General features: G+C 39.2%; 2 protein-coding genes across 3 annotated transcripts in view; both read right to left on the bottom strand.

Moving 5' to 3' along the window:
- Nucleotides 1-16,392, bottom strand: part of si:ch73-242m19.1 (coiled-coil domain-containing protein 162) — a 19,720-nt gene extending 3,328 nt beyond the window's left edge. The window contains exons 1-31 of one of the 2 annotated variants that reach the window (XM_038728863.1): nucleotides 16,305-16,392; nucleotides 15,237-15,372; nucleotides 14,868-15,071; nucleotides 13,692-14,024; nucleotides 13,218-13,418; nucleotides 12,579-12,700; nucleotides 12,244-12,472; nucleotides 11,951-12,153; nucleotides 11,139-11,291; nucleotides 10,741-10,834; nucleotides 10,492-10,626; nucleotides 10,194-10,330; nucleotides 9,985-10,096; nucleotides 9,838-9,887; nucleotides 9,533-9,709; nucleotides 8,977-9,094; nucleotides 8,499-8,673; nucleotides 7,257-7,395; nucleotides 6,503-6,656; nucleotides 6,289-6,384; nucleotides 5,530-5,694; nucleotides 5,208-5,428; nucleotides 4,504-4,642; nucleotides 4,306-4,426; nucleotides 4,092-4,201; nucleotides 3,174-3,323; nucleotides 2,937-2,984; nucleotides 2,630-2,797; nucleotides 2,054-2,206; nucleotides 1,698-1,832; nucleotides 718-870 (exon numbers count right to left, since the gene is read on the bottom strand). In XM_038728863.1, coding sequence (XP_038584791.1) covers nucleotides 718-870; nucleotides 1,698-1,832; nucleotides 2,054-2,206; nucleotides 2,630-2,797; nucleotides 2,937-2,984; nucleotides 3,174-3,323; nucleotides 4,092-4,201; nucleotides 4,306-4,426; nucleotides 4,504-4,642; nucleotides 5,208-5,428; nucleotides 5,530-5,694; nucleotides 6,289-6,384; nucleotides 6,503-6,656; nucleotides 7,257-7,395; nucleotides 8,499-8,673; nucleotides 8,977-9,094; nucleotides 9,533-9,709; nucleotides 9,838-9,887; nucleotides 9,985-10,096; nucleotides 10,194-10,330; nucleotides 10,492-10,626; nucleotides 10,741-10,834; nucleotides 11,139-11,291; nucleotides 11,951-12,153; nucleotides 12,244-12,472; nucleotides 12,579-12,700; nucleotides 13,218-13,418; nucleotides 13,692-14,024; nucleotides 14,868-15,056 — 4,380 coding nt within the window. In that variant the 5' untranslated portion in view covers nucleotides 15,057-15,071; nucleotides 15,237-15,372; nucleotides 16,305-16,392. Of the gene's footprint in view, nucleotides 1-717; nucleotides 871-1,697; nucleotides 1,833-2,053; nucleotides 2,207-2,629; nucleotides 2,798-2,936; nucleotides 2,985-3,173; nucleotides 3,324-4,091; nucleotides 4,202-4,305; nucleotides 4,427-4,503; nucleotides 4,643-5,207; nucleotides 5,429-5,529; nucleotides 5,695-6,288; nucleotides 6,385-6,502; nucleotides 6,657-7,256; nucleotides 7,396-8,498; nucleotides 8,674-8,976; nucleotides 9,095-9,532; nucleotides 9,710-9,837; nucleotides 9,888-9,984; nucleotides 10,097-10,193; nucleotides 10,331-10,491; nucleotides 10,627-10,740; nucleotides 10,835-11,138; nucleotides 11,292-11,950; nucleotides 12,154-12,243; nucleotides 12,473-12,578; nucleotides 12,701-13,217; nucleotides 13,419-13,691; nucleotides 14,025-14,867; nucleotides 15,072-15,236; nucleotides 15,373-15,492; nucleotides 15,614-16,304 lie in introns of those variants that run through there. The other variant, XM_038728862.1, reaches the window with a different exon arrangement.
- On the bottom strand, nucleotides 15,198-24,074 carry LOC119910800 (putative uncharacterized protein C6orf183). Its single transcript, XM_038729606.1, has 12 exons — nucleotides 23,569-24,074; nucleotides 22,109-22,181; nucleotides 21,810-21,920; nucleotides 21,583-21,696; nucleotides 18,628-18,822; nucleotides 18,392-18,485; nucleotides 17,469-17,620; nucleotides 17,196-17,348; nucleotides 17,003-17,104; nucleotides 16,514-16,678; nucleotides 16,305-16,396; nucleotides 15,198-15,372 (listed from the first exon to the last, which is right to left on the bottom strand). The coding sequence occupies exons 1-12, from the start codon at nucleotides 23,721-23,723 to the stop codon at nucleotides 15,198-15,200; spliced, it is 1,581 nt and encodes a 526-aa protein (XP_038585534.1). The 5' UTR covers nucleotides 23,724-24,074.

Genomic DNA, 24,074 nt, shown 5'->3' with positions numbered 1-24,074 from the left:
TGTATTGACACTTTTTTTGATTTTGATAGTTTTGAGCAGCAAGCATAAATGGCAACAACCACCAGTTGTTCCAGCTTCTTAATATGAATATTATCTAGTTATCTCACTCTTCTCTGATTGTAAGCTGAATATCTATCAAAACGAGACACATGAAGATGTCACTTTGGGAGATTGTTACTGGTATTTTTCACATTTTACAGACCAACAATAAATCGTTTAATCGCTAAAATTATTGGTAGATTAATTGATGATAACACAGCACGTTATTACTTCAACATCCTCCTAAGTGCACTTTAAAGATACACTTCCTGATTTCTGTGGCACCTAAAAGTGCCAAAAATCTACAGATTTCCTTTTGAGCTGTTAAGTTTGAAAACGTTAACATAGTTCCTAGTCAAGACTGGAATGAATGGATAGTCACAGAAGACACATACTTGAGGAATAATTTGAGCAATAGTTTATGTTTAGACTCTAAACTAAGTAAGTACCAATAGATTTTCATGTCATATATACAAAAACTGAAGGTGTATTAATACATTAATGCAAGATTTATACCAATTTTGCAAGCAACATTATATTAATGACAGATGATATCAGATGAAACAGGTGAGAACAGGTAACATTTTTAACTCAGAAATGTAACTGTGTGTGAGTTTTTGCTCTACAGTCGATGTTCATGATTGGGCAGCAGTGATGCATGGATGAGACTTTATGTACCTTCCTGCTGAGCAGCTGCTTGGTGCTACTGTACTCGGCCTGACAGCGGGATAACGCCTTCCTCGCGACCTCCAGCTCCTCCTGCAGGTAAACTACCTCCTCCTCCGATGTCATCTTCACTCTGAGAGCTTCAGCGCGACAGATAATCTCCCTCTGGACAACGTGAAAAATGTCATAAAAATGTCATAACCATTTATCATCATCGCTGTGACGCTGTGTTTACTTACCCAAACAGTGTTTCAGCAAGGTTTTATGATAAATATGTTGGATTAAGATAAATACAAAAATGTTCAATTGGAGAGAAGTCTGGAGTGACAAATATTGAATAAAAGACTCAAAAGTAGAGTTTAATACATAAATAAATTAATCAGTGAGTTAAATAATTAAATGCATTGTTGCAGCAAATTATATTGTCATTCACCTCACATCAGTTAATTATATTTAAAACAAATTGTATTTTAAGCGCACTTTGCTTATCATCACCATATAAGCAACAAGGACAATAAAAATATTTTGAGCATAAAATGTGAATTACATAATTAAACTGTAGGAGGACTAAGAAAAAAAGAAGAGTGAGGAGCTACAAATTGTTAGAGCCATTAAGAAAACATGGTTAATCTTTTGGATAATTTTGTATTCATAAGTTATATTAATTTTCCTTTGTGTTTCACTTGGTAATATTTTATGTTCATCTCAGATGGATGTCATAGTGTAAATAAAATAAACAAATAAATAAATATCCAGTAAAAGAAATTTACTTTCTTAATTGATTGCAAAAGCAAACGGAAAACATAAAGCTTTTAAAGGAATTGAGCATATTTAACTACATTACTATTCATATGTATTGAAAATAAAGGACACTGAGGAGCACAGAAAGCAAAGCTTTTGATTCCTGGTGCTTGCTTTCACTCAAGACATTGTCTGCCTTGTCGTCCTGTGGGAGAAGAATATTGAATATTCCTGCATTTTTTTCTGCTGACCTGCTGAGTCTGAAGCAGCTGTCGATGAAGTTTCTCTCGGTCGACCAGCTGCCTCCAGCGGCTCAGAGCCTTTAGTTTGCAGAGCAGAGCCGTCAGCCGGCTGTTCTCCAGGTTCAACTCATGGACTTCTTCTTTCTAACAAAACAGGCAGGACACACCGGTATGTTTAAACGGTCATGAGCGGGGATTTTAAAATATTTTTAAACAAGTTTCAAGGTAAAAGATTGACATTCTTAACACAAAAAAAATCAGTGAGCTGTATTTTTTATCATCAAATAAATCCAATCAATCTACGTAAACATTCAGTTCATGCTTGAAAAAAAGTCCATGTTCTTGCACCATCTGCCTTCCTGTACCTTTAACTGTGTGAGTGAGAGTCCATCATTGTCTTTGGTGCAGCCGTACTTCTTCTTGAGCTTGATAATTCGGTCCACTCCTTCGCCTCTTATTCTGTTTACCATCTCACTCACATCCTGCTCCATCTGCATGTGGTGCTCGTCAAGCTTGGCCTGGGATACAAACCAAATAAAGGTCTTTAATGGCTCCAAAAATAAACAAGATGTGAAACTTGGAAATCGGATTGAATTGAAGCTGCAAATGGCAATATTATACAGTGAAAAAACAATACAGTAGTTTTAACAGTGGGCCGCATACATAGAGCTACTGCATATGACTAAAATACTACAATATTTAAAATGTGAAGATGAACTTGCAAACCAGAAAGAGTTGAATTAATTTTGTCATTTGCACCGTGACACTAGAAATCACTCAGAGGTGTATAATTCTCTAACTTTAAAGTTTAAATTTGTAGAAAAGAAAAAGATAGACAGATATATGTTGGACCAAAGAATCAAGAAAAACATGATTTTGACACCTATACTCATTATTTGATCAAGAAGAGGTCTTCAAACATACAAGATAAAATTTCTCACCGTTAGCTGGATGCAAGTGGAGAAGAGGTGTCGGACCAAAGGGTCGTAGCGTTCTTTGAATTTGAGTCGGAGTTGCTCTTCTAGAGTGCTCTTCTGTTCTTCCAGGTGAGCGACTCGGGCCTGCAGCGCTGAGATCTCCAACATCATCCCACGACATTCGGCCACCACCTGTTATACAGTAACACAGCACAGAAACATTTTATTGCTGTTTTTATTTAAGTCACTTTATCTCACATTATTTCTCCTTTTTCCAGCATGTGACCCACAAAGTCACCTTTTTTTTGTAATTACTAATTGCAGTAGTTACCTCTTTGAAAGAGTTGCTTGTCTGAAAGTCCTTAAGAGTGTTTAAATCCTGAGGATAAAAATGGAAAAGAAATCATACAACACATTAAAGAACAATACAGCCATGATTTTGTGAGCTATGAAAATGGTTACATGTGCTACTAAAAACACCTGGTAACTGGTACAGTTGATCTTTCCTGGCAAAAAAAAGTCTTCCATAACAAAAAATACTGTACTGTGTACTAAGGTGATAATGTACCTGTTCTCTCTGATACAGGAGCTGCGTCTCCTGCTGCAGGATTCGTTCATAAAACTGTGAGTACTGCAGGAAGCTGCGACGCTCTCGCTCCATCAGAGAACAGCCGAGGTGAGTGAGACACTGCTGGAGGCGATCCTGAGCGACCGTCAGCTGAAATAAGAGACACTCACAAGTCTTATTACTCGGCATTTAAACATCAGCAGTACAACAAATACAGAAGTTTCAGAGTACCAGTGAGCATAACAGTGTAGTTAAGGAAGCAAAAGTAAGTGTGTAGAAATGTACAGATTTGTTTCGTTAGTTTCTATAGTGGTAATTTGTGTAAAGATAAGAAAAGGTAAACAAAAGTAGGACATGTATGCCTTCATCTCTTTTTAAGTACTTGTCTGTATTTAAATGGGTTTTTACAAGTTTACAAACTGTATTTATTTAAGTACTCTATTTAAGTACAATTTTTAGGTAATTTTACTTGAGAATTTAAACATTATGCTAAAGTTACTAGTTACCTTACAGATTGAGATTTCGCTAAAAAAACATATGATGAATTAAAATAAAATAAATATAAAAATAATATATTGTGTTATAGATTAAACTATCCAACAGTATATTAAGTTGGTAAAATGTACTCCACCACCAGCTGTTACATTAAAATGCTGCTTACTGTTTTTCAGTAATAATATTCCACTAACATGATAAATATAATAATAATAATATATATATACCTGAAAGGGACCGTTCTACCCAATGTACTGAATGATGGACTTTTATTGGAGTATTGCTACTTTTATTTAAGTAAAATATATGAGTCAGAAAACAGTAACAGCATGTTATTAGCAGGTATTTGCAGGAATACATAATGTATTTATTGTGCATCATTTTGCATTTGCATATTATTATTATTATGATGTTACTGAGAACCTGTCCCTCTGCCTCTTCAGCTCCCTCCATCAGCTGCTGGATGAAAGTCTCCACAATCTGCGGCCGCTCAGGGGACAAACTGTACTTCAGTGGGACTTTCTTCCACAACTCTGACCACACACAGAATGTTTTTTATTGTGACTGCAATTTTATTTTTTTTCTCATCTGCATTAATTCAGTGCTAAAAGATAGATTTTTGTGTTTTTTTGGGTACCCGTAGGGAGGCCTGAGTCCTGTCGAGTTCGCTCTGAAACCACCAGGGTCAGCTCTCTGTTCGTCTTCCTCTGCACCGCTCTGATCATGTCACACTCAGTGCTCTCTAGCAGACTCTGAAGCTGAGAGGAAGACGGTGTATCTTACAAGGTACAAATACACATGACAATATTTTATGCTGTCAGTAGTTGTACTGTACCTGCCAGGCTTTCACGTCAACCTCTGAAGCTCCAGGGGGGGGCAGGAGAGACGGGCTGCCAGAAATTAAGACCTCGTAGTCACGCTCCTTACCCATTTGTTGAGCCAGAGCTCTCATGCTGGGGTTAAATATTTCAGCTCTGTGAAGCAAGTACAGCCAGTTTAAATATGGGATTAAATAATACTGTGTGTTTAAAACAATTATTGTTTTAGCCACCAGAAAAAGGCAGTTCTGTACTTGATATTAAAAAGTTCATTCTTGATCAACAGCCGAAAAAAAATAATCCTACTACAAGGAGCTTTCAACCATATCACATGATCTTCACCAGTTGCCCAGTTGTCATAGTCATGTTGCACTTAAATTGTCCCTGACCACAGCTGGTACATGAGTGAAAGCTTCAGAACAGCCACTAAATGGACCTTGTGGTGAGATTAAACTATTGTGTTAAACTGTTGTGTAAAACTATTTTTTAACAATGAAATTGGACTATTTAAATAAAAAAAATGTTGTGGATTCAAAGAACACTTTTATACCAACAGATAAATAAAATAAGGAAATAAAATGCCTGTAGCTTTTACAGTATATTAAATTGGTCGTGGGCAAATTGACTCTCTGCTATCTGATACTTATTAACAAAATATAAGCAAATCTATAGACAGCTGCCTGAATGTAATATAATTTTCACTGTTTCTGAACCGCCATACCTGTAGAGTTTCACAAACTGTTGATACACAATGGCCTCTCTGAACATTTGATTGCCGAAACGTCTTCGGGCCCAGCTCTCCTTGAACACCTGAAGCTGCTTCGTCAGCAGGAGGAAACCTTTCAACACAGACTGGACTCTGATTGGATCCTGTAGAAGAGTGGCGTCTGACACACAAGTCTTCTTATTCTCTTCTTTAGCTTCCATGCAGAGATTATCCCCCTAAAACAAAGACAAAACATCGTTAACGTGACGTCAATAATATAATTATGTGGGTGATACATTAAAAGGAATTATTTACAGTTTGTATAACAGCCTTTTACTTTATTAGGTTTTCCATCGTGCAGAAGGCCATCCTTGTCGCCATCGAGACGGACAGGCTCTGCCTCTCTTCCACTGTTCAGGACGTCCTCCATGAGCAGTGACACACCGAGGATCGCCGCGTTTGCCTGCAGTCTGCTCCGATCACTCAGACCACTCAGACACAGCTGCAGACAAACACAATTCCTCTGATTTATCTGTGGAGGACCTTGCTTCCATAAAAAGACATACAATCAGTAAGTGGTGTTTTTCTCCTCTCTAATTCACCTTCCAATAGATAAAGCTTACTGTAATTTGAAGTAAAATCAATTTGAGAACCAGAGTGAAGGTTAAAAAGTCTCACTTAGCGCACCCCTCGAGCCTGTAATTATTCTTGTATCCCAAAATACCAGAGTATGAAACAGATAATTTTGCTGTCGCCTCAGAAGTAATCTGGGTTTGAAAAGGGCTTTAATATCCTCAGCAACTTTGATCTTCACCAATCTTTCTGATAGATTCGGAGATATCTTGTGTAAAACATTCATAATTTCGACTGAGGGGTATAAGTTTTTCCCAAAGGGTGAGAGTTTATCATCTAGGGAGCATGATTGTGTGTTTATTTTTAAGCAATTTGTCTGCTAATGTGATATTTGTTGTGTACAAATGCTAGTGCTAGAGGAAACAAAGTCATCGGGTATCTTCATCTGGAGTATTTCATGGCAGTGAAATCTTTTTCTGGATCAAACCACCACTAACAGGCAAAAATATATGAGATCTTGAACCTGCATGCAGTATTCGATGGGAGGGATGTCCCACACATGCAGAGGGAACAATCCATGACAGGCTATGAAGCTTCTCCATGGATACATTTGCTGTGCCTGCAGGGCAAAACAACACAGGACAAATTAAATATTAAACAAAAATTCCCCATAGTCTTGACATGTAGGACGCATGTGATATGATATGTGTCCACTGATATCACGTAGCTAAACTAACCTGACAGCCTCGAGTCTCTAGAGGTCGAGGAACAGGCAGCGTGATGCTGAACACGTCAGTCTGGATACTGTCACTCAGCAGGGTGAGGGCAGTCGCCATGTTGTCGCTCACACTCTGGTAGGAAGCAACATCACCAGATGAGAGGAACACCTCCCTGAACACAAGAGAAACATAACAGAAAGGGTCTTACCATCCTTTATTACATAGCAATATAAGAGATGATAGGAAATGTGGGGAGAGAGATGTGGAATGACATGCGACAAATGTCCCCAGCCGGATGTTACGGTTTGTGGTCAGATCCTTAATAGGCCACCCCACGTATTAAATCTTATGCAATTATTTGTTTAAAATGAGCAAACACCTTACATCACCCAACCATTTTATAATATCTTGTATAAAGATCAATTTGGCAGTTCTAAGTTGACGTAGGCAAAAAGAAAATGCAACAATATGAAATAACTGCTAAATTTGTGTGAAGCTGGTGTAAAGCTCTTTCTCTGTGTTTTTAAGGCCTGGCACAAAGAAAAATTTAATTTTGTGAAGGATTAGTGGGGAAAATCAAAGTCAAAGGGAGACAGTTAATATAATAGAAGGACAGTGGGAACCAGCATCAGAGCCCCACTGAAAGCAGAAAACAACACACACATGCCTTTCAGTAAATTGTGATAGAAAGTCAGTGAAGGCAGAGAAAGATAAAATTGTTTAATATGACAGCTGTAAACAACAAGAGTTTTTACTTCTCAGAGCCACTGACCTGATGAGGTGTCTAACAGCAGTATCAAACTGCAGGAGGAGGACCTGCCTGCGCAGCTGCAGCAGACGGCCGACAGACTCTGGGCTGCTGGGATCAGACAGACAGTCGACCTGACTCTGGAGCTCCAGCAGCTCTGCTCCTGTACCGCACCCAGAGGGGAGGACACATTTAATGGGATTACTGTGATTGATTGTCAACATATACTGGTTTATATTGGTCTTTTATTAGATACTGAATGCTGCCTGGTCAGTGTTATCAAGCTGAAACTGAATAGATGGCCATGAAACCTGTCTCTAAAATATTTTGCTTGTACACATTTTATGTATGTACATTTTCTATGAATAATGTAACTCCTTCAACTCATACGTTTCTTTGAATTTCTAAACTTTTTCACGTACAGTGTTCATAAGGTATATTATAACAGTATAACAGTATACTGTATATTCTGAAAAAGCTTGTTGCAAGTACAATACTGAGATCCTTTACTTAAGTAAAAGTACAAATACCATCCATCCATCCATCGTCAACCGCTTATACTGTGTACAGGGTACACAGGGTACACGCGGGGGGGCTGGAGCCAATCCCAGCTGACATTGGGCGAAAGGCGAGGTACACCCTGGACAGGTCGCCAGTCCATTGCAGGGCCACACATAGACAGACAACCACTCACACTCACATCCACACTAAGGACAATTTTAGAGACACCAATTAACCTAGCCTGCATGTCTTTGGATGGTGGGAGGAAGCCGGAGCACCTGGAGCGAACCCACGCAGACACGGGGAGAACATGCAAACTCCGCACAGAAAGGCCGGGGCAACCCGGGGTTGCTAACCACTGCCCACAAGTACAAATACCATAGTCTATAAATACTTTGTTAAATGTAAAAGTCCTGAATAAAAATAATTGAGGAAGAGGTGCCATCTTTAATTGTAATTATATAATTACACAATTATATATGTTGCACGTAAAAAAGGTTTTAATTTAACTAATAAAATGATCTGAGCTGTATAAATCTGCCCATATGCTGAACTTTATGACATTTAACCTCAGTTACGTTTTCAGATTCAGTTCAATAATACAAAATATAATCAATTAACAAATACAATATTATGTATTATATTATGTATACACAGTGATATTACTACTTTTACTTAAGTTAAAGAGTACTTTTTCCACTACTGATGATTAGTACTAGCATATACTTGGTCAGGTGGGAGGCTTTGTTTACAAGATCCACCTACCAATGCCTTCAGTGCCTCCCCAGTCTGCTGCGAGTGAGCCTGGTACTTCCTGTCCTCTCCTGTAGCTACAGGAGTCGTCTGTGTTTCCCAGTCTGGAGAAACTTATCAGGTAATAAATTATGTCATGAAGAGCTGAAACTATCTGCAGAGTGTGATGGAGAGCTGTGGCACATGCCTGTTGAAACAAAATTGTACAAGAAAATAAATACCAGAAGTTAAGGCCATAAAAATTATGTGAAAAGTGAATTATAGACACTTGTGTAGTTTATAACTTGTCTTGTCTTATAATTTTCCTCTTCCAGCAATACGTGACCCAGGAAGTCAAAAGCAAGCACTAAAATACTACACATAAACACATCTACCAGCTCTGTGGTACACCACTGCATTCGAAGTTATTCATGGTTGTGAGAAAAGGAGCTAAGCTTATCACGTGTTGTGCTGATGTGTTAATAATCTCACTTAAGTCTTCAAACCTCACCGAAACATTCAGTGTTTTGAACATGTGAAGCACTTCAGTGAAGTGGGGGATGAACCACAAGTTGAGAAGAGTTTTGCCGTCTGCAGACAACACCTGCTGTGGCTGATGTGGAAAGGTCCTATAAGAGAGAAACGTTTGATTAATACTGTATAATCTGTGTTTTTAAATACAAAAAGCATGTCCCCTTAAATACCCTACACCTACTCCTCATCCTTAAAATTTCACACCAAGATGTGAGAGTACACAAAGACCTTTTCTTTTACATTTAGATTTATTTATCGCATATTTTCCATAGTCCTGAACATAACCTAGATTTGTTGTTACTGTACATTAACAGATAAATCTAATATAATCTTATGATATATTTATGGGTGTTGTAACCATTTTTTTCCTTTGCAACAATCTAACTGGGATAGAAATGTTGTGTGTGTAAACACATTTGTGGTTTAGGTGTCTGTGTGCAAGTGTTTCCCTATTCATCAGGGCCTGTGATGTATGTATGATTACTTTTCTAATGTTGCACATGAAATATACATAAAATCCATGCTGGTTGTACCTGGTGTCAGGGCAAAGGTCAACTCCAGAATCCAAAATGGCTCTGGGCTCGTTGGTTTTCCCAATCATGAAGTGCGACTGACGGATTGAGGGTATGTCGTCCAAAAACAAGGTTAGACTGTTGCAATATGCAACAATCTGCGCTCTCACACAATACTGAGATATCTGTGTGCTGAATCTGTGGAAAAATTGGCAGAAACAGTATTTACCTCTAACATGTTATCTACTGTACATTGAGTAAAAAAACTCATCAGGTTGTATATTGTGTTGTAACAAAAGGAATGCAGATGTTTTTCATGGGCATACTTCTTGAGAAAGTCGATTATGAGCCTCCTTTTGATCTTTGCAGATTCCTCCTGCAGTGTGAGAGAAATTAATTTTACTTCATGGGCATCCAATTACATTTATCATCCTGCTCAGCCGCCTGAGAATCCACCACCGTGCACAACTCACTGGGGTTTTTATTAGACCCCCCACGGCCTGCTTCTTCTTCATAAATGAATTCAGCATCTCGTCACGCAGACCCACTTTTTCCAGCTGGATGGACACAAAGGCTTCCATCAGCCTGGAGTAACGAACGAGATTCTGTTTATTAAAGAGCCAGCACAAGAGCGCTGTTAATCATCGGCAATGTCATTTGTTCTTCAAGTGGGGAAAAGTACCTCTCCTTGGTGGTGGTGGTGGGAGTTCCTGCAGGGCAAGAGGGAGAAGTATTCGATTGTTCCTGCACTTTGTTGGTGTCACTTCCATGTTTGGCTTCAGATTTTACATCTTTATCAGAAGGAAGGGCTACTTCACTCTGGGAATTAATTGGAAAACAAACAATGAAATAATGTGTACCGCTGTAAGAGATATATATATATATATATATATATATATATATATATATATATATAGTGGAGTACAATATTTCATTTTGGAATTTAGTGAAGTACAGTACTTGAGTAAATTTTCGCACACCTCAGCTGAAGACGTCACACTCTCTGCCCAGTGACAAAGACAAACCAGTTTCACAGCACTTAACAAAGCGTTCTTCTGTGTCACCTGACAGGCCAGAGTCACCTGCAGGTTTTCTATACTCTGTCTGTTCATAAGCTGCGAATAGAGATAAGAAAAGGAGTAGATTCAGTAAAATACTAGGCTGATTTACAATTTGATTGGTTTGTTTCTTCATTTGCTAACAAACCCCAGCGTTTCATTTTTACGCACATGAACAACAGCCTCCTCTGAGCTGAAGCTGAACCTCCCGATCTGGTTCTCATCCAGCTCCTGGATGCTCAGAGGCAGGTGGGACGGTATGAACCTGCAGCAGACAGTGTACTTCAGGTCCCTTTTAAACATACCTCACTCCTCTTGTAGAAAAGCAGAAATAACACTACTACACATAGCAAGGCAGGGCTTTGAGGGGAACACATGCATATAGTATTTCTGAATTGCTTGTGAGACAAATCCTGTTTTATGTGTTATAAAATGTGTTTTATATTAGTAAAGAACATTACAGCTTTCTGATGATCTGCTAACTGACTTTAATGTAAGGTTGAGTTTGATATAAGAACAGTTAGATTATTAATAATTAAAGCATTTGACTGAAAAGTGTGGGTACTTGCCTGTCCACAGAGCTGTCATCTTCCAGTATTGCTGTGATAAAAACAGGCCTCTGCTCAGCTTTGTCATTATGTTCAGCAACCTCAAACTGCACAGGCCTCAGGTAAAGGTGGAAGTCATCGAAGCCGAGCTCTGAAGCCACGTTTCTGTACAACCTGTGAAGAATTACTGAATGTTACAGTTTGACATGATACGTAGCTTAATGAATAACACTGGATGATTTCTGCATGTTCACCAGACCGACAAGTGAAGACTATATGTCATCTAATGGAAGTTGTAATGTGTCACCAGAAATTGTTAATTTTAACCAATAATAATGTTTAAATCACAGGAAGTCCAACTCTTTCATTGTCCAGGTATTGACCTCCTCCTGCCAAATGCACACACATTTTTTTAGTTTTCTGACACAATATTGATGCTGAATGGCTCCATGTTATAGAAATAACACAGAAGGAAATGAGAGAGGCTCTTTTTGTCTTTTCTGAGAAAACTGAAACGGTGCCCGGCCAAAGAGAGCTCATGTTACTGCTCAGTTTCTTACATTACTGTAAGTTGTGGACAAAGTTGAAACGGAACACATAAAAGAGGAAAAATGGATTATTTTAGGAAAAAATTAAATTACAAAATACCAATCCATTTACACATTTGACTATACTACTATTTGACTATAATACTATATACTACTAGATAACACTGTATGTGGGTGTATACACATGGCCCCAAATATTCTGGTTTTATACTAATAATGGATAAAAAAAAAAGCACAGATCTCTTTACAAGTACCCCTGAACCCCGGTGTGAATGTTATCTTAACTGTGCCAAATGTGCAGTCTCTGACGCCGACTCCAGCAGACGATGGCGGATGGTAATGAGCTCCAGCAGCTTGGAGAAAGTTTCCACAGCATACACCTTTCTCTCTCTTCCCTGCGTTATGTCATTCTCCTCTGCAGATCTTATTAACAACAGTCCCACTTTTTGGACCAAAATCGGGTCCTCAAAAAACACATCTGAGAACAACTGAAAGTGGACAAAAAGAAGTTTGAGTTATTTGTTTTATTTATTTATGTAAATTTATTTAAATAGATGATCAAGAGAGGAAAAACCTACATCCTTCTGTATCTGAGAGCTGTAGGAGGCCCCGGGTGAAGCTAGGTGCCTCCAGCTCTGCAGAGCCCGCTGTAGGAGCTTCTGTCGCAGGGCAAGTTTGTGAGTGACGCTCGTGGCTCGGTGCAGCTGACAGAGCTCCGTGTGAGCCTGAACTAAACTGTGATAGACGGCAGAAGCCAGGCAGAGGGATGGATGAACCTCCAGAAGGAACACATTCATCAGCGCAGAGCTGCAAACACAACACAAGAAGAAGAATAAAGAGATATTAAGACCACAACATTCCATTTTACCCTGAACACCAAGTCCAGGGTAGTTAGACTTCTGTATTTACTTGCCTGCTGCCTCCAAGTGAGACCAGATGTTTGGGAACGTATTTTGGTGGAAGGCCATAGTCACAGACGGAGCCTTTGTGGTCATCTCTCCAGATGCGTTGGAGGTACTGCCGCTGTCTTTCAATCTGATGAGACAAACAACACATTCTGTCACAGCATGTAAACTATAGATTAAAATAACATACAAGACAAGACAAAACTAAATAAGGTGTATTAGTACGCACAAAGGTCGCTTTTACACATCAAGATTGTTTTTAAAAAAAAGATAAATTTTTCCAAGACTAATTGTCTATGAAAGGGCAAAAATGAGAATGAAATGCCCATCAAAACTTCCACCGTGAAGTCTTTAAATCACTTGTTTTGTCCAAATCACTGTTTGCCAACAGTTCAAAAGTGAAAGACATTTAATGATCTTAATAAGACAAAAGCCAAGTAGCAAATCTGCATATTTGAGAAGCTGGAAGCAGGAAATATTTGCCATTTTGTTTGAGCAATGACTGAAACAAATAATTTTCGTTTCAATCATCTAATTAATCGATCAGTTGACAAATATTTGTTGCATCTCTAATTCGAACAACAGCATTAATACATTTGCATGCTGCACATTCACACGTGAATGCACGTCTTTTGCTAACTTTTCACCTGATTGTCCAAAATATGTCTGATCAGCTGCTGGTGGCTTCGCAGGCAGCCTATCTCAGCTCTGTAGGCCTGAACAAAGTAATCCTGGTTCAGGTTCAGTTGTGGCCTACTGTGCATGATGTCAGTAATAACTCGAGCCAACGCAAACCTCTCCTCCGTCCCTGCTGCATGCTGGTAGGCCTCGTAATAACAGTTCAAGAGCTGCAGCACAAGCAAAAAGCAAAAGATAATGACATGAAAAGATGAACGGCTCGTTTTGATGAACCTGACTGGCTTTGGAAAATGGGAAATTAAACAGATACATATTGCAGTTGAAAGATCTGAAGAAATTAATAAATAAATAATTTTCTCTTAAATTTAGATTTAAATGACTTAAGTGACTGATCATATGAAGCAATTAAGAGAGAAAAGAGCCAACAAAGATACATAAAAGGCAAATCCATGGATCCATGGTCCTCATTTGTATCACTCTACCTGCACTTTGCTTTCCAAAAACTCCATCTCACATGTCCACAGGTCAAGAAGCAGTGCAACACGGTCAACATCTGTTCCGGCCCAGGAGTGGATGTCTGCTGTCGAGGTGGTGGCTCCCTCTGCGTTTCCCATTTTCTTAACCCTGTTTCTCTGGATAAAGTGTGAGCCGACTAGAAGAAGCTCGTTCTCCAGCTCCTGCAGGTCCTTCAGAGCAGCGTCGTACACGATGTAAAAACCTCTCTGGTCCTGAGTGTGGACAAACTTCTCCTCTGCGCTGTAGAAATCATGAAGATTCTCCACCTCTGTAAATTCCATGAACTCTGAGCAGTGGACCTGGAATATAAAGAAGTCATATTCTGCATTCTTGCAAGCAGGAGAGATCATAAATAGATGGATATTTATTAACCATTTAGAAGCATATTGAGGTTCACAGAGGATAAAATAAAGAAAACGCTGCACAGGCTAATAGGCGGCTTTGTGTTTGGTGAACCAAACAGAAGATGATGCAAAAGACGTTCATGTTCGCGAGTTCAGCCTTCTCTTTCTCTTCTCAACATTTACTGTTGAGTGGGTTCAAGATTCATTTTATACATTCATGAAAAACATACAAATTACAGTGTTCACATCCTAATCAACTAACACTGATTACAAAAACAGAGAATACACATAAAATAAAACCAAACAAACTATTTTTGGTCATATATACCTTTAAAAGGGGCATAAACAAACTATTTTGTTGATTCTATTGTTTTATGTCACTTTCTTTATTTTTGTTAAATAGTAGGTGAGTCCAGAGTCTAAACCTTGATTACCTCTACAAATGTCTTGTTTCCATCATGGAAAATGTTTACAAACTTTAAATTTTACATATTTGGATCCAGATCTACATCTAAAAAGCGTTTAATAGTAGAAAATCATGGGATACATGTGTCGACTAAATGCAGTCACTCGGGAGAAATCAGTTTACATATTTTTTTTAAGATCTGTATCTGTATCTGAACCTGTATCTAGATCCACACCCAAACTTAATCCACACTGTATTTGACATTCTGTTGTAAAGCTTAATCTTTACAAAACAACAACCTGGATCTGGATTTTATCCATATTTGTTTGAAATCTAAAAACAGCTTTTTGAGATATTCTGATGAATAACAAACAAATGAGACATGTTCCTACCTTATAGTCAACAGGAGTGTTGTGGCTGCACTGGAACGAGCCGAGACCTTCTGTCTCTCCACTTCCCCCTCTGGCTGCATTCATCCAGCCTGTTTCCTCTGCTGTGCTGCACAGCTCTCCTTCCTCCAGCTTCAGACCGGCCAGGTCAAAGGTCAAAGTCCTCTCCACAGAGCGCAGGTAGTTCAGCATCCCAAGAGAGATGCGCTGTGGACGGGAAAAGATAAGACAAATGCTGCTAACCAGGTCCTCGATGATTTCAAAATTTGTTACTATTTGCTTTTATTATTCTGCTTCTTTTTGGCAGGCATCGTTCAGTACATCTGAGGATCCTCAGGTTACTACATCACAATGTGCTGCTGTTTGCCTCACCTGGAGCTGTCTGAGTTTGAGATGACGCAGGAATGTCAGAGACAGGTAAGCACCTCTGGTTATGATGGGATCTGAGGTTCCTTCCTCTAAATTATCTTCCAGACCCAGCAGCTGTAGGCTGTCCTCTAAAGAGTAGCTGTGTTTTATAGAGGGAGCAAAGGTACAATTTTACAGAACACTCCTGTGTTTTATGCATTCAAGGTGAGTGAAAAGATGCTGATGTCAGGATTTGTTTTTTAAACAACAAAGAACAAACCTGGAAGCCAACTAAGACAGCAAAGATGTTTGTTTCTTTTTGGATTTGTTGTGGTACTACAGAATCTCCCCACTACCTTGTGTTCTTTTGTTCCCCCCTTCCCTGTGTTTTCTGTCTGTCCTCCCTGTCTGTGTCTGTCTGGGCGTGGCTACACTCTCTGGCTCCAGCGGCGCACCTGGTCCTCATTCCACTAATCAAGCTCCTGCAGTATTTCAACCTAGTCCTCCTCACATTCTTCGCCAGATCGTCAGTTAACCACATGTGGTACATGCGTCAAGGCCAACTATCTACTCCCGTAAGATTCCTTGCAATTTCTTTGTCTCCCTGGATTAACTTGTTTTTCTCTGTGCCCAGGATCACACTACCTCCGGGAACTCTGCTGAACACCACACCCTGCTCAGCTCGCATCTTGCCTGGACAAACTCCCCTCCTCCGTGTTCTCCATTCTGCCCTGTTGGAACCTACCACCCAGTCTTCCGTTACTCTTTTCAATAAAACCCTTTGTTACCCCTTCGAACTGTTCCGAGTCTGCCTTTGAGTCCTTAAGTTCTTGTATTATGACATGATTTGCACAAACTGTAACTTGTAAAACTCAGTGTACTAAAGCTGTTTTTTAAAAATGAATTAATCAAGTCTATGAAATATTACAAAATAATGACAAATGCTAAGTTATTTTTATTTGCAATTAAAAGTGTTAAATTCAATTCAACTTTCCTCTTGACCGGACAAATTGTTTCAATACTTCTGTAGACATCTTGAAAATGAAAACCTCATAATGTAGCAATATTCTCTGCTCAAGTAATAATACGCACCTTCCTTTTGCCGCGCTTGAGGTTTGACTCCTCAAACTCTTCTTCTCGTGGCCTCCTCCGCCTCTAGATGTGGTTGACTCATCATGTGTTTCCTAACAAGAAAGAGGTCACTTTTAATTTAATGTCTTTCAACACATGTAGCGCCGACGCAGGCTGAGAGTTTGTTTTTTAATCCCACCTCTCTAAGCAGAAAAGTAGATGATACATGCCTGAGTGAGAAAGGCAGCGCTGTAAATACTTGTCCAGATCTCAGTGATCTTTAGTCGTTTTGTCTTACTGCAGTGTAAGACAGATGAGGTCGGTGCAGATTGTAACGTGCCAACGTGAGCAGCGTGCTCTTTTATAGTTGTGGCCACGTGGAGCAGATCAGGGACCTGATGAGATACACAGAAAAGACAACTCAACACCTGAAACATGGCTTAAGCTTCATGGTAAAAATGTAGGTTGTATGTGTTATTATACCAGATGATTTATTATATGTGACAGAAAACTTAAACAGACTTATCAGTCCAGCACTTCTGGAGATACAGTTGTATACTTATTTGATCAACATCATGAATGTATACCATCTTTATAAACTATTATGTTGGCGATAATTATGTGTCATATACAAGAAGTTTTACTAAAGTTACATCCAACCCATCAATATCAAATTCCACAATACGAAGACCTTGATTTGGAGCTGACATCACTGTTACCTGCAGAAACCTGCTGTGCATCTTCAGCAGCTCATCAACAGATTTCTTTTCCTTCAGCTTTGTGATGAGCTTCTGCTGCCACGGATCCCATTTGGGTTTCACCTGCAAGACAGAATCCAAACAGTCATAAATTATTTTTTTAAACAGTATTTGGAGAGATTTTCAGACTAATCAATTTATTTACTCTCTTTACCTGAATGAAGGGGATCCAGTTGGCCACCTTCTTCAGAGCCAAGCTTGCACTCTTCCTCCCCCACTGGCTCTGTTTCTCCTCTGTGCCATCGTACTGAGGAAACGTTTTCATCTGCTCTTGCTCTGTGAATATGGCTCTGAACTCCCTCCACACCTGGTGAGTGAGACAGATTCAGACTGACATGTTGCTGGTAACCAACTTCATAGCTTGACTGATGCCATGTCGTACATATTGCAAGGCTTTTGTTTATATGCTGTATCAGTTCAACATTACCACGCTGAATAACTCCATCTCGTCTGCAGTGCTCCTGAGTTTTCCAGTGTCGTAGGACAGGTGGAAGTGAGCGATCAAAGCCTTCAGCTCAGGTAGAAATTCCTCCAGGTGAACAGTGTGCATGGGGACATTATCAGCCAGTCCTGACATACCTGTAGTTGAATACATTAAGTGATAAACTGGTGTATCAAATCTTCTTAGAACTATTTACTACTTATGTCTGAACGTCCTGTTTTCCTTGCCTTTTTTCTCTTTCAACATTTAGATTTTACACAGTGGCCCGTGTAGATGCATTTTAACAATTTGCACAGATATTACTGTGTTGTTACTTTTATCTTGTTGTTTTAGTCAAAGAGAGACTTGTGTAGTCTGGATCCGTCAAATTACTGGCCAGAACCCCATGAAGTTTGGTCCATAAATCACATTTTCCAGCTTCAAAGTTCATTCACTGACCTTGGAAACTGGAGTTGACAAAATTATCTCAACACAAGATCAATTTAGTGGCTGATCTAGGGCTTTTGATCAAATCACATGATTTTCATCGGCAGATGGAATTTGCCCAGTTGTCATAAAATTGTAGATGTTCACATTTCCATTAAATCATTTTGTCAAAAAAACCCTAATCGCTTTGGCTTCATGACTTTCCCTGTAGTATCATTATATCAGACCAATCAGACCATTGTAGACTGTAGCTTTTCCTCTTGTGTACCTTTTCATTTTAATGATTTTTTTTTACTATTGTTTAAGTCCAGGTACTAAAAGCAACAAACGGAAGTAAGAAAACAGAATAGCAAATTAAATCCAGTATGTTGATAGTTTTGTTACTGTTACAATATCTGATGACATGGGTGATTTTTTTATTGGAATCTAGTGTCTCAGTCTCCAAAGGTACATGTTAGGCATATTTCTGGTTTGACTCTCACCATCAACATGTTGAGTGTTATGTAAAGTTTCGTCGTAAACTTTGGGTTGTGGTTCTTTATTTTTTCTCTCACAAGCTGGTATGTAGTGCAGCACCTGTTAAAAAAGTATTTTTTTACTTTGTATTGTCATTTGAATGTACGTGACAAAATTGATTCAAACTGGGAAATCAACATTGCAAAATAAAACAGAGCCATGCACAACAGAAACAGCATTAACACTGTCTTTGTATTTTTACCCTGAGGAAGTTGTGAACAGCCTGAACTGAGTGCAAATGGCAGACCAGCCACTGCAGATAAATGACCACATCATCTTGAGTGAGCAGGTCAACAGGGTTTCCTCGGCTGGTCAGGATCTTCTCTCTGCTCACCGACAGTCTGCGAGCTCTTTGAACGGCGTCCTCGTACTCTCTCGTCAAATATGACACCTGATCCTGAGAGAGAGCAAGTCTGATGTGAGCTGGTGAAGAGTGTATCAGCTGGAAAGTTGCAAGCAGGCGATAAAAAGATTTACATTGACCAGGAAGCCATCAGGGTTGCTTATCTTATTGTGAGTGGTGTAAGTGTTTTTTTCTTTTCACTCATTCTTTGCAAGAGTAGAAAGAGAAGGGATTATCCTGCAACAAGAACTTTAAAAATCTTTGTTACTTCATGTATTTGTGGGTTGGTAGTGTTCTCCAGTCATTCTGACCTGTAGGCAATACGTGGGCTACCATTACTTCTTGAATTTAACACCAACACAGCAAGACAGTAAAACACCAACTTCACTCTCTCAGGTTTCACAGCAGATTTCCCACCCTATTGTAGCATGTTAATCTACGTCCATTACACTCACCACTGTCCATGGTAAAACAATAATAGGTAGAGACTAAAATTACTTGTAGCCAGTTAAGTAGTAACTTAAATATTACACATTTAAATGTATAAATAAAGTCAAGCTGCTATAAATGATAATAAAATATATTTACTGTATGTAATAATAAACTTAATTCAAGTCCAAACTAATATTGTGTGTGTATATATATATATATATATATATATATATATATATATATATATATATATATATATATATATATATATATGTGTGTGTGTGTGTGTGTGTGTGTGTGTGTATATATATATATATGTGTACATACATACATACATACACACACACACACTCACCTAAAGGATTATTAGGAACACCATACTAATACTGTGTTTGACCCCCTTTCGCCTTCAGAACTGCCTTAATTCTACGTGGCATTGATTCAACAAGGTGCTGAAAGCATTCTTTAGAAATGTTGGCCATATTGATAGGATAGCATCTTGCAGTTGATGGAGATTTGTGGGATGCACATCCAGGGCACGAAGCTCCCGTTCCACCACATCCCAAAAATGCTCTCTTGGGTTGAAATCTGGTGACTGTGGCGGCCATTTTAGTACAGTGAACTCATTGTCATGTTCAAGAAACCAATTTGAAATGATTCGAGCTTTGTGACATGGTGCATTATCCTGCTGGAAGTAGCCATCAGAGGGTGGGTACATGGTGGCCATAAAGGGATGGACATGGTCAGAAACAATGCTCAGGTAGGCTGTGGCATTTAAACGATGCCCAATTGGCACTAAGGGACCTAAAGTGTGCCAAGAAAACATCCCCCACACCATTTCACCACCACCACCAGCCTGCACAGTGGTAACAAGGCATGATGGATCCATGTTCTCATTCTGTTTACGCCAAATTCTGACTCTACCATCTGAATGTCTCAACAGAAATCGAGACTCATCAGACCAGGCAACATTTTTCCAGTCTTCAACTGTCCAATTTTGGTGAGCTCTTGCAAATTGTAGCCTCTTTTCCTATTTGTAGTGGAGGTGAGTGGTGCCCGGTGGGGTCTTCTGCTGTTGTAGCCCATCCGCCTCAAGGTTGTGTGTGTTGTGGCTTCACAAATGCTTTGCTGCATACCTCGGTTGTAACGAGTGGTTATTTCAGTCAAAGTTGCTCTTCTATCAGCTTGAATCAGTCGGCCCATTCTCCTCTGACCTCTAGCATCAACAAGGCATTTTCGCCCACAGGACTGCCGCATACTGGATGTTTTTCCCTTTTCACACCATTCTTTGTAAACCCTAGAAATGGTTGTGCGTGAAAATCCCAGTAACTGAGCAGATTGTGAAATACTCAGACCGGCCCGTCTGGCACCAACAACCATGCCACGCTTAAAATTGCTTAAATCACCTTTCTTTCCCATTCTGACATTCAGTTTGGAGTTCAGGAGATTGTCTTGACCAGGACCACACCCCTAAATGCATTGAAGCAACTGCCATGTGATTGGTTGATTAGATAATTATAATTATATATATATATATATATATATATATATATATACATATACACACACACATACATACACACACACATATATATATATATATATATATATATATATATATATATATATATATCTTACCACAGTATGGTAAACTTAAGCAATTAAAATAAGTCAAAAATATATAACGTGTTCAGTTACTAACTAAGGTGAAGTGAAGGTTTTCTTCAATTTCATGTCAGCAGCAGATATGAAAACACATTTTTAATTCATTCATCGTAGTTATTCCAGCGAAATTTCACATAAGTAAGGCGTAAGAAGGAGGAGTAAGATTATCAAGGTCTACTTTGAATATTCAAAATGACAAATATGCCCCTCTATATTTGTATGTATACATATCATGCTAGTAAACAATTACTTCATTAGTTGTCAAAAAAATTATTTTGCTAATCAAATAATCATCAGCATTTGTTCTACTTAATTCCAGCTTCTCACTTATGCGTATATATTTGTCTTATGTGATGGTAAATCATATATTTTTGGGTTTTGGACTGTTGGTCCAACAAAAAAAGCAGTCTGGACACATCACCTTGGGCATTAGGAAACTGTGCTGACATTTTATAGACCAAACAATTGAGAGAATAATCTGCAGGTTAATAAGGAAAATAATGGTAACTTGCAACAAAAGCATCTTTTCCCCCCCTTAATTTACCAATATTGAGTATGATTTGTTCACTGTCCGTGTCATAGTTTTCTCCCTTACGCCCCTGCAGCAGCAGAATATGAACTGTAAGGAGGATGAACCACTAGAAGCAAACCTCCAGTCATTTTGAGGGTTAATGTGTTATTTTTGAAGTGCTGGCAAAATGAAACTCAGGTTGTCACCTTGTAATGAGGATAAAGCTTCTCAGTGATGCTGGTGTGGCGGCAGAATCTCCTCCATCTCAGCATGAGCAGATATTTGATCTGAGCCAAGTGACATGATCTGTCAGTATAGAACTGCAGACACAAAAAAGGAATTTGGTTTAAATGGCTGTTTTCTCTTGTTTCCATTGTATACAGCTGCATATAAAGCGATGTTTTGTTTTCTGGAGTGTTGGTACTGCCCTTACCTGGTGCAGTAGTGGAGGCAGACTGTCAGGAGCGTACTCTAAACTCAAGCAACTATCCAGCTCTCTCTGCATGATGTCAGCCTGAGAGTGAACCGGAAAAGCTTCAGCCACCTGCAACCAGGAGGAGAGTGCAACCCAGGAAAGGCTAAAAAGTTACTAAAGAGTCAAATCAAGTTCAGATTGATCTTTAAATTTACCACTGTGCATTATTCAGAGGCTCTAAAGTTGTTAATGACCTAGAAGTTTACTTCATTTTCTGTAGCCCTTGATTATAATAAAAGATGAATTTTCAGTCTCACCTGAAGCCCTCTCCTCAGTGCATGCTCCCTCTCAACACGGAACAAGGAAATATCCTTTGGAGGTAGAACAGAACTGAAACAAAGCTAAAAATGATTATTTTAAAAAAAGCTAGTGGCCAATCAACATTTAAAGCAAGACTGTGTGACCTTTAAAAGAGGAAAAAGCACTAATAAAAAGTTGAATTCGTTAGCAATAAAATGCACCTTTGCTCATTTTAACACACCTCTTGTTTTACTACCACAGCCTTCAGTCTGGTATGACTAGTAGCTCATGGTAATGTTAGCAACTGACTATATGTGACATTACTGGATCAGTTTGCTGATTTTACTCTACTTGAGCTATGTTTTAGCATGACCCCTATTGTTGCCACACTGGCTTTTGATCATAAAATGTTACAGTCTCGCTTTAACAAGACTTTTTTCACAAGACTTAAGAGTTTACAGCAATGCTTACACCTAAACACAACAGTATGAGCTAAGTACAAATGGCAGAATGCTAACAGGCTAAGGTTTAGCAGGTATGTTTACCAGGTTCACCATCGTAGGACAATGTGTTATCATGCTAACGTTTGCTAATTACAGCACTAAGTAAAGTACTTAATTTGTTGACCAAATGATGGTGCTAGAGGAAACGTTAAATGCAATTAAAATGCATCCTCTAGCAACTATGTGTAGCAAATTTCAAGGGAATCCATCCAATACTCATCCAAATATTTCAGTCTAAGTTAGAAATGTCAACCTCATGTTGGCACAAGAGGGAAAGTCACCAAATTCATTAAGATACATCGTCTGGGGACCATGAATGTCTACAAAATATAATGACAATCCAATTAAAAGTTAAGATATTTCAGCCTGAACCAAAGAGGTGGACCGACCAACAGGGGCGTTCTCAGGCTCTTGAAACATTGGGGGCTTAACCCAGCCCAGAAATATTTCATGTTTTCACCTGAGTCAGTCATAGACTTTATATAAAAAGCGTTCAGTGGGTACGATTTCCTGCGAGAAATGTGTCAACCTTTACGTCACACCACCAACTATGGGCCTTCAGCCATGTATAAGAAGCTAGCTCAGTATTTTCAGTACAGACATCATGGCAGAGGCAAAGAGACCGAACAGGACGTTGACAAAGGAAGCTAAGAAGACGAAAAGAGAGAGTCCAGTAAGAGGCCGGATAAGAGTAAATCTGTGGCTGGCTTTTAGTCCTTGGCGAGAGCTTCACGCAATGAAAGGCTGCAAGACACCAAGCTGGCCTTCTTTCTTGGTGTCAAATTCTGCACAGTGAAACATCCAACTGAGGTAACAACAAGCCAAAGACACTTCTGAGTGGGGGGGGGACTTTAAGTGCAGCCTACCGGGCAATCTATTAGACAGTTTAAAACAAACACAAAGAGTTATTTGCCACTGTTATCTGACACAGACATTAATAATTATAATCACAACCATCAGCCAAGTTTCCACACCTGTAACATTTGGAGGGCACTGCTCTGTGGGGAAATCCGTTCACTTCTATTTCAGCCTGCAGTGCTGAGAGTTGATGAGACAGCTCTGCCTCCATCTGCTCCACTTGAACGGACGAGGAAACTCTGTATACGTCACACATGGCAGACTTTCTCATTGTTCAGGATCAACAAGTTTAGAAACGTTTCGGACATTAAAGAAAATACACCTCCTTAAGTCCTGCCAAATCTCTGCCTACACATGCTGACTTGTTGTGGTGTATCCAAGGAGACAAACATCTATGCAGCCTGGCTTCCTCTCCCATTTCCTGTCCTTGATCTGGACCCAGACAGCATTTGATCTGTAGAGGGCTCCAACGTTACACTGGAGTTCTCCTTTTCCTAGAATGATATTTCAATAGCTTTTTTGATACTTACCACTTTAACTGTAATTTGTATTATACAGTACAGTATGCAGACATGAAATTAGTTGTTGAGCAGCAATCACGCATTCAAAAACCTTGACTTAA

Source organism: Micropterus salmoides, unplaced genomic scaffold, assembly GCF_014851395.1.
Source record: "Micropterus salmoides isolate LMB-PRFRI ecotype aquatic unplaced genomic scaffold, ASM1485139v1 Ms_hic_scaffold_19, whole genome shotgun sequence".
In the NCBI taxonomy this organism is placed as follows: Eukaryota; Metazoa; Chordata; class Actinopteri; order Centrarchiformes; family Centrarchidae; genus Micropterus; species Micropterus salmoides.
Note: the sequence above shows the minus strand (reverse complement) of the source record. Positions and strands in the feature narration are given on the sequence as shown.